General features: G+C 50.1%; 1 protein-coding gene across 6 annotated transcripts; it reads left to right on the plus strand.

Moving 5' to 3' along the window:
• The first annotated feature begins 1626 nt into the window (after positions 1-1626).
• On the plus strand, positions 1627-8735 carry KCTD17 (potassium channel tetramerization domain containing 17). Of its 6 annotated transcripts, none has more exons than XR_009274765.1 (8): positions 1627-1844; positions 2470-2578; positions 4299-4390; positions 5308-5403; positions 5785-5910; positions 6620-6764; positions 6943-7232; positions 8106-8735. XR_009274765.1 is itself a non-coding variant. In XM_058805393.1 (7 exons), the coding sequence occupies exons 1-6, from the start codon at positions 1638-1640 to the stop codon at positions 6713-6715; spliced, it is 726 nt and encodes a 241-aa protein (XP_058661376.1). In that variant the 5' UTR covers positions 1627-1637; the 3' UTR covers positions 6716-6764; positions 6943-8735. The 6 variants fall into 6 exon arrangements, 3 of the variants coding, with proteins under 3 accessions (XP_058661376.1, XP_058661377.1, XP_058661378.1); XR_009274766.1 differs by having other exon boundaries at positions 6943-7159; XR_009274767.1 differs by having other exon boundaries at positions 7160-7232.

Below are 8735 nucleotides of genomic sequence, written 5' to 3' on the forward strand. Positions count from 1 at the left end.
AATTATTCCTTTACTTAAATTAACTGAAGGTCAGCAGTCTTGAAACCTCTTCCGTGTTACCCTCTCTTCCTCTCCTCCTTTGGCACTCCTCCACAGAAGGAGCAAAGTACACATGCCATCTTTGTGAAGGAAATCCTGGGTGATTGGGGGAAGGGCAATGCTGCCTTCTTCTGTAGTGATAAAAGGGAGTGATTTGCAAGTAAAAGAAGGAAGGACAAGAAGAAAAGGAATGTAAGAGTAAAACATAATGCTTCTCTTTCCCCGGCCTCTTCACTCAATAACCTCCCATGTCCAAAGGCACTAAGATCTAAATGCAAGAAAAAGAGTGTTGTGTGTCTCTGCAGTGCTGCGTTGCCCTGTCAAGGAAGAGCCAGGAAGTTGCTTAGGTGGAGGAAGGTTTTGAGCCACAATGGGGTGAAACACCAGCCTTTCCTTTCCATTCTTAATGTGCTCGAGCTGCTGGCAAGCACAGCTGTGCTTAGGTGAGAGTGGGAAAGGCAGAGCTGTTGGAGAGAGCTTGTTCAGATTGTTTCTGTGCCAAGGAGTGTGTTTGAACAGAGTCCCCTGGGGCATGAGCTGCTGAGCACCAGGCTCGGCCTGGCAGGAGCGAATGGCGAATGGCGGAGGCAGGGCTAGATTCCATAACACAGGATTGGCACATCAGCCTCGGCGGGTGATACATGCCTGGGGCAGAGGTAAAGCTCCACAAGAGCTGACTTACAGTCTGAGCTCTCTTGCCCAGACACAGACAGGGATGGCAGGAGCCCGGGGGGGGGGGGACGTGGGGGGTTTGCTCTGGTAGAGCAGCACAGGGGGGGAGTTTGCTGAGTCAGCAACTCCTCTGAGCTGGAAGAAAAATGATTCCTGCCCCCTGCCAGCACTTCATACAGATCCAAAATACAGTTCCCAGAACTGTCCCTATGTATGTTAGCAAGAAGGCAACTGTCTGCATATTTTGCGGCAAGAAAGTATGGTAACTGATGTGGCACTGAGCGCTGAGCCTGGGATAATGGATGTCCTGAAGGGAATGCTGTGAAGTACGGCCCTGAGGGGCTTAATTTGCCGACTGCCAGGAAGCGGCTTGTGCTTGCTGTCTCCGAGGAAGCTTGCAGGCAAGACCCAGGACTGGAAGCAGGCAGAGTACCGTCCGCAGGGCTGGCGCCATGTGTGCAGTGCCCTTCGTTACAGCACCCTCATTGCAGGAACTGCGAGCTGGGAAAACTACAGTTCCCATCACCCTTTTGTGCATGTCCCGGCGAAACTACAGTTCCCAGAACCTTTAATGAGCCAGAGAGGATGTCTGTGGAAATAAATGCCGACGATTTTTGCATAACACCCTGAACCTCCGGAGTGCTGACCGGCCCATGGTCTGTGAAAACGGGAACAGGGGAGAAGCCAAGGGAGTGTCAGAGCTGTGGAGCTGTGGCTTTGCCCACCCCAATAGCCGCAGCGATATTCTCCAGCGTCGAGCAACCTTCCTCCTCTCAGGACTCCCTTGGTAGTCACAGGGAAGATCCTGGTCCCCGGGAAACACGGCTGCTGCGGAGGGAGAGGCAGATAAACTACAGATCCCGGCATTCTCCGACAGGCAGCACCTGCGGCAGTCCCTGCACGCCGTGGGGGAGGTGGGGGTGAGGATGAGGATGGAGGGCAGGGAGGAGATGCAGGGCGCCGTGGGGCTACGCTGCACCTGGGACATTCCGCCACCCGCTGGCACCCAGGCCAAGTGGGTGAGGCTCAATGTGGGGGGCACCGTGTTCCTCACCACCAGGCAGACCCTGTGTCGGGAGCAGAAATCTTTCCTGTGTCGCTTGTGCCAGGGCGAGGAGCTGCAGTCGGACCGGGTAAGGCAGCTGGGTTGCCTCCCGCACCATGCCCCACCGAGCACGGGGAGGGCTGGAGGGATGCAGGGATGGAGCCAGACCCCGGCAGCTGCAGGAGCTGCTGAGTGAGAAATGCCTGCTCTTTGCCCCCCCTCTCCCGGGAAGGATTTCCCCATGCCAGCCAGATTCCACCTTGTTGTAGCCTGGCACTTGCCTTCCTGAGCTGGGGAAAAGAGAGGCCATCCCCCCTCTGCTCCTGCTCTCCTTCCTCTTTGTCACCGCACATCCTGGGTTTACTTCCCAGCTGTGTCTGCCTGACTCAGCCTTGTTCCTGTAAGGCGGTCTCTGCTCTCTTGCACCAGGCCGGGATTCACAGTTACACAAAGAGGCTGAGGCCTATTTTTTGGGCTTTTTCAGCTGGATTGATTCATGCTGAGGTGGGCATGCTGAGCAGATCAATACAGGAGTTATAATCCAAGCTGGACTGACTTGGCTAGGGAATCTCAGGGACCCATGGTTTCCAAAGAATCTTAGAAATAGTGGACATTTTTGCTTAGGTTTGTATTTTCTTGTATTCTAGGGTATTTTACAGTTGGTTACAGTTTTCCTTGGGTTTTTTCTCCTTGTGATCTATATCTGTTGCTAGGATGAAACTGGTGCATACCTAATAGATCGGGACCCCACTTATTTTGGACCGATTCTGAATTTCCTCCGCCATGGGAAGCTGGTCCTGGATAAAGACATGGCTGAAGAGGGTGAGTTGTGGAGCTCAGAAAAATCCCACTTCCCATATTCAGGAAAAATAGGACTTGTGATCAACCTTGTTGTCTCTTGTTCTTGTTTTGGATGTTGATGTGGGGTGATTTCAGAGAGCTATCCCTGCAAAGTATGACGATGTCTCCTTTACTAAAGGGGTTTGCAGTGGGTGAGGAAGGCATCCTTACAGGTGTTGTGACATCACAACTGTCCAGCAGAGATGTCACCAAGACAAAAGTAGGCAGCATCTCAGAGCCTCAATAAGCCATTTTTTACTGGTTCCTGATCTACTTTTAACCAGGCTCTATGACTGAGTTTTCTATTAATGTCTGTTTCTAATTAGGAATGAAAGCCCAATAGACCAAACAAAACCAAGTTCATCTCTTCTACTGACTGCAATAAAGACCATCATTAATCAGTGATATGCCCTGTTATGCTGCTTGTGCTCTCATGGTCGTGGACTGCAGAAATTCCAGTGGAACAAGTCAGACAAACTAATCCTTCATCTAAGGTTTACAGTGGGTCTAATAGGATGACTTAGTGACATCACAGTGTTACCAGTCAGCAGTCCACAGTGCCTTGTAATTTTTTGGATGCGAGGGTGTAATAAGGAGCCAATTCCAAATACAGGTTGTGCTGTCCAGCCCTTGCCAGGCATGGTTTCTGCATGGTCATTTGTCTTCTTGCCTTTCTTAGACATTTTTACCTAAAGCAAGGAAACTTTTCTTCAGAGTAGCCTTACCAGTTATAATTCCAAAAATATACCCAACTAATGGTACAGGATTGTAATATGCACAATTTTGAGGTGTTTCCTACTTTCTTGTAATCCTTGGGTCAGAGAGAGTTCATCTGCATGTTTTAATATCAAATCTGAAACATAAACATGAGCCCAGTTCATTTGCATTGCCTTTTTTTATCCTGCTGCAAACATTCAGGCTGGCATAAGACTAACCCAGTAGACAATACACTGCTGAATGAGAGACACAGAAGAGGTCTGAGTGTGTCAGATAGCGAGAGACCTCCCCATCTATATTTTCTTTGTACTGCCTTGGGAACATGTGAGTGTTGGCTTCCAGCCACCTTTCCCTCACTGACTCTCTGGGAACCACCTCCCTTTTCCTGAAGGCCTGTTAGCAAACAGGTGAGTCTCAGGAGAGGTGATGGATGCAGACACCTTAGAGAAAAAAACAAAACCATTTCTGTTTACCTCTTTTAAGTTGAAGCACAGGGATAAAGCCAAAGATCATATAAAGTCATATGGGGCTGCAACTCCAAGTGGCCTGGGAGGTAAGCTAGGCTTTTCTAGGGTCTTTTGGTAACTTGTCAGAACTGCAAGTTTTTGTTTTCTGCTTTATTGAGAAAGTCTGAGCAAGGTCAGACAAATGGTCATTGAGAGAGACTGGAGCCTACAGTTGTTCTCCTTGGCCAGGTATCTGGGACAGGTATTGGCAGGTATTGGCAGTCCTCAGCACAAGCCTTCACTGGCAGTGCCTGCTTCTGTAGTAGTGGGCAGCATAAGGAAGTTGGGGTGAAACAAGATGCAGAGAGCCAAGTTTCAATTCTCTGCAGTAAGGGTTTCAAGTCTGTTAAAAAGAAAATCAGTAATATAATTTCTCCCTATGGACCTTGTGAGGCTCAGAATTGATCTTTTGCAAGTCAAAAAATAAAGATGGGCTGCTAACTTCCTGTCTTTTTGGTCCTTCTGTCTGTCTTTCTCAGGGATCCTTGAAGAAGCTGAGTTCTATAACATTGGTCCTTTGATCCGAATAATCAAGGATCGAATGGAGGAGAAGGACTACACTGTAACACAGGTATGGAAAGATGGAGTGGGGTGGGGGAAGCAGGGGGTGTAGAAAAGGAGAGAGATGAGTCCAGAGAGAGAGAAGACTTGAGAGAAGCAGCAAGGAATGGAAGGAAACAACTAATTAGAGATTATGTGCTAATCCCAATGCAGCAAAATCTTGCAGGGGACAAGCTACCACCAATTTAGTTACAATAAACAAGTTGCAGTCTTGCTTTGCATCCCAGAAGTAATGCTGGATGTAGCCCCTGAAACTAAGTGAGCTCCTCTAGCTTTTGGAAGAAGGCAGCTGGTTGCTGTGTGATATAGAGGAATGTTTGTGAGGAGAGCAAAGGTGTCATGGGGAGGAGGACTGGTGTGGGAAGTCCTGGGAGTGTAATCACAATAAAGAGCATGGAAATACCAGAGAAACTGGAGGAAATAGATGAAGAGATGGCTGTGAAAGAGTTAAATGCAGACAAAGAATCAATCCTGTGGCACAATCACACCCTGTCTTGGCCAGCAACCTTTGAAAATCTTTCTTAGAGGGAGGATTGTCTGCTATCTCACTTTTCATCTTGTCTTCCTCAGATTGTAAGCCTCCAGCAGCACAGCCACTTTGTGCTGCCAAGCCCCCTCAGCATTTGTTGCATTTGCAAAAATTATTTTGTACTTACAAGTGCATACTCCCCATCAAAAGAGGGCAATATCTTCTGGGGACAATGCAGGGAGCACTCAGCTCAGTCCCTACTCTTCAGAAGAGATACTGTTCTTGCCTCCAGTGACAACACAGGAGAAAGCTGGATTGTGGTTTCCACTCCCCTTTCACCTGGGACATGGGGAAGGGGACAGGTCTGTCAAGGAGGGGTATTACCACTTCATTCTACAGGAGGGAAACAGCTTTTAGCATGTGACAGTTGTCAGTGTGCTCTGCAATTTTGCTCTCAGGTGCCTCCTAAGCATGTCTACCGTGTGCTGCAGTGCCAGGAAGAGGAGCTCACTCAGATGGTTTCCACTATGTCAGATGGATGGCGCTTTGAGCAGGTATGGGTAAGGCAGAGCAGGGGGAGAAGGAGTTGTCTTCTGGGGAAAAGATCATGGATACCATACAGTTGCCAGGCAAGGCTCCTTCCCTCTCTGAGAATACTGGGTAAGTCATTGATTGACTCATCATGCTCAATCAATGACTCTTTCTTGCCCCTTTCTAGAGGTTTAGAGGATACTGTGTGAGGCCAGCCTGTTTTGCATCCTGGCTGACTTCTCTCCTGCTTCTCTGTGTTGTCTCCTCGGCTTAGTTATGAGGCCTTTCCAACAGGATTATGCATTGGACTCAGTGATGCATGATGGGCTTTCTGCCTTGCTCCCCAGGTGGAGTGGGTGTTTCCAGGAATATGTGCTTGTGATTTTTGCTCTCATCTTTTCTAGCTTGTGAACATTGGCTCATCCTATAATTATGGGAATGAGGATCAGACAGAATTCCTGTGCGTGGTCTCCAAGGAGTTGTACAACTCCCCCAATGGCCTGAGCTCTGAGCCCAGCCACAAAGCCAAGGTGAGATTAACTTTGCTATGGCCCTGCTCCCATTGCCTATGAGATCCTTTGCTCTTTGCTCCTTCTCTCTTTTCTCTCTCCCTTGCAACAGTGGGGCACCTCAGTGGTGAAATACAGGGGCCTGCCCTGGTGTTCAGCACTGTGGCATTACACCCGTTGCCCAAAAGGAGGAGTATGTGTGTTGGAGGGGTGGTTGTGTGTGGCAAATGGCTTTAGCAAGTCACCCTGGCACCTCTCATGCTACTCTAACATCCCCCTCATGCCTCCTCATGCCCATTCTGTGTGTATCACTGCCTATAGGGCATTATTTCCCTGAAGGTTTTGCAGCATTCTCTTCCCTTTTTGAGTCTCAGCCTGAGGGGCAGATATCTCCTGCTCCCCTTTTGAGGGAAGGACAGAAACATGTGCAGTGCATGACATTCTGTAGACACCCAGGATGCAGGAAGGAACACTAGCAACTAATGGCAATTGTTGGACGGTGGGGTCACAGCACTTGTAAGTGGGTTAGATACCCAGATGTGATACTCCAGAGGAAAACAAACCTCTCTGTTCCCTGACCTAGAATTGTCTTGGCCATGGGGAAAAGTCCCTTTTTATTCCAGTGTTATGACAATTGCTTTGTTCCGTTGTGTGTCAGAAAGAACTGCCATGGCTCATCTTGCAAGCATTTCCACTCTTTCTTCCTTTTGTCCCACATGCTGGGCCACAGAACACAGAGGAGGACCTGGAGGAGGAAGAGCAGGAGGTGGAGGAGGAGGCAGAGGCAGAAGCAGAAGCAGAGGAGAAAGGTGCAGCAAACCCCTGAGGAAAATGATAAAAATAACCCCCCAGGCATAGACTCGTCCACCTTTCTGGTGAGAGCTCACAGCTAGCAGCAGGGAAGGACTAGAACAGGTGTGGGGTGTGGGGGCTGTCCTCTCCAGGAGTTGGAGTCTCTCTGGAGATAAAGCTGTCAGGGGAGAGCTGTTACCATGGCTGCTGCTTTGTATTTTAAACTGTTTCGTTTATCTGCGGTTTTATTTTTATTTGCAGACCGTCCATCTATTCGGGATTGTGCTAAACTCTCTTCCTGCGGACCCTCCCTCCTGCTCCCTTCCGTGTCCATCCCAGCACTGCCATCTACCTCCCACATTGCCCCACTCGCCAGCCTCCAGCATCCTTCCCTCTGCTCTCCTTGTCCCTCAGGGCTCAGAGTGGTCTCTGCCCAGGGCCCTGTCTCTCTCTGCTCCTCACTTTTCCTCCTCTGCAGGTATGTCACCTGTCTGCACTCCCAGCTCCTGCCAGCCTGAGCTCTGCATGAGTGACTCACTTCCCTCTTGTGGGTATGGCCCTGGTTTGTAGAGCTTGGGGAGGGGAAGGAGGGAGGTGTGAGGTTGACTCATCCCTAAGGTGGCTTTACATATTCTGATCCTGTGTGTGCCTTTACCTGCTAAGCAGATCCTATGGCTGTGGACCAGAGGCTCTGGCAGCAGAAAGGAGAGTGCAGCTGGGAGAGGGGTGGAAATGAATGCAAAGCAGGCCGGGGTGGTTCGAGGAAGGGGTGGAATTTTGCCACGTGTCTGCGTGACATGCATGCCAGATCGCTCCTCCAGACTGCGTCCGCAGCTCCTTTGCCTGCCAGCCCGGGCAGTTTGCAGAAGGCAGCCTGTTATTTTTCCTTCCCTGAGCTTTTCCCCCACAGGCTCTGCCAGGGTGAGAGTGCAGTGGGAAAGGTGACAAAGGCAGAGCAGAAGCAGCTGGTCCCCACTGCAGATGCTCTCACAGCTGTGTGCAAAATGAGCCTCTCTGCTCTGCCTCCTGCTTAGGAAGGCTGGCTGGCTGACAAGCGTGGGGCTGGGTATGGAGAGTGTTAGAAGGAGGATTCCTCTTCATACTGCAGAACTGTGAGGCTCCTATTAAACTGGAGATTCTCAGATTCAATCTCCACCAGTCCTGATGGAGGGCACTTGTTAGCTGGCTGACATTTCTCCCTCCCTCTGTGGCTGTGGGACCTGAGTGTTATCTTAAGACTCAGTGTATGTTAATCACATGGACTTTTTCTTCCTTCTATTCTATTTTCCTACCCTCATTTATTTTCTTTTTCTTCTGTTTGTGTTTCCTCTGTCATTTCCCCTTTTCTGTTTCACTCTCCCCTCCATGCTGTTGCCTTTTTTTCCTACCATTGATTGTGTTTCTCTTTCTCTCTCCTTCTCTAGCTGTTACAAGCCAGAGATCTGAGGATGTGATCTGAACACTCCACTCCAGCCTTTTCATTTCTTGTTTATATCTTTATTTTTGTACTGCAGTGTATGGCAGCCCTTTCTCCCACAGTGACGCCCCCAGCCCCCTTCACTCTTCACATGCAGCCATTTTTTTTTTTTACAAACTCACCTCGGAGGCCTGAGCTTCCAGCCCTGGAGGAGGGCAGATGCTGCATGGAGCCCCTGAGCTGCTGTAGGAGCGGGAGCCCACAGCCCCCTCCTATGCCTGGCAGTCTGGCTTTCCTTAATGTCACAGTGGCCCCTGCTGGGGACATCAGCGATCAGCCACTGCAGCCTGCGGGTCCCTTCCTGAGCACCCTGGATGCAAATGCGGACCGAGGTGGTGGCAGCTGTCTAAGGACCAGCCCTTGCCCTTTCACTGTTGCAGGCAACTAGTGTGGGCTTGTGGCCTGGGGACAAATGCAGAGCCACCGTCCTTTTCTGTGCCACCTGTATGGCTCGGAGGTGTCCCTGTGCTGGGTATCACGTTCCTTGGTGCCTCCCCCCCTGTCCCCCAAAGCAGCTCTGTGCCAGCAGTGTGAGAAGGAGAATGGTGTGCTGCCTGGGTACCATGAACATGCTGGT

The sequence above is a fragment of the Ammospiza caudacuta genome, chromosome 5, assembly GCF_027887145.1.
Source record: "Ammospiza caudacuta isolate bAmmCau1 chromosome 5, bAmmCau1.pri, whole genome shotgun sequence".
In the NCBI taxonomy this organism is placed as follows: Eukaryota; Metazoa; Chordata; class Aves; order Passeriformes; family Passerellidae; genus Ammospiza; species Ammospiza caudacuta.

Bases quoted from the DNA above. Each gene is read 5' to 3' on its own strand.
- KCTD17 (XM_058805393.1), top strand. From the start codon at position 1,638: ATGAGGATGGAGGGCAGGGAGGAGATGCAGGGCGCCGTGGGGCTACGC. The intron at 5,404-5,784 runs GTATGGGTAAGG...CATCTTTTCTAG, and splicing joins ATGGATGGCGCTTTGAGCAG to CTTGTGAACATTGGCTCATC. The intron at 5,911-6,619 runs GTGAGATTAACT...GCTGGGCCACAG, and splicing joins AGCCCAGCCACAAAGCCAAG to AACACAGAGGAGGACCTGGA.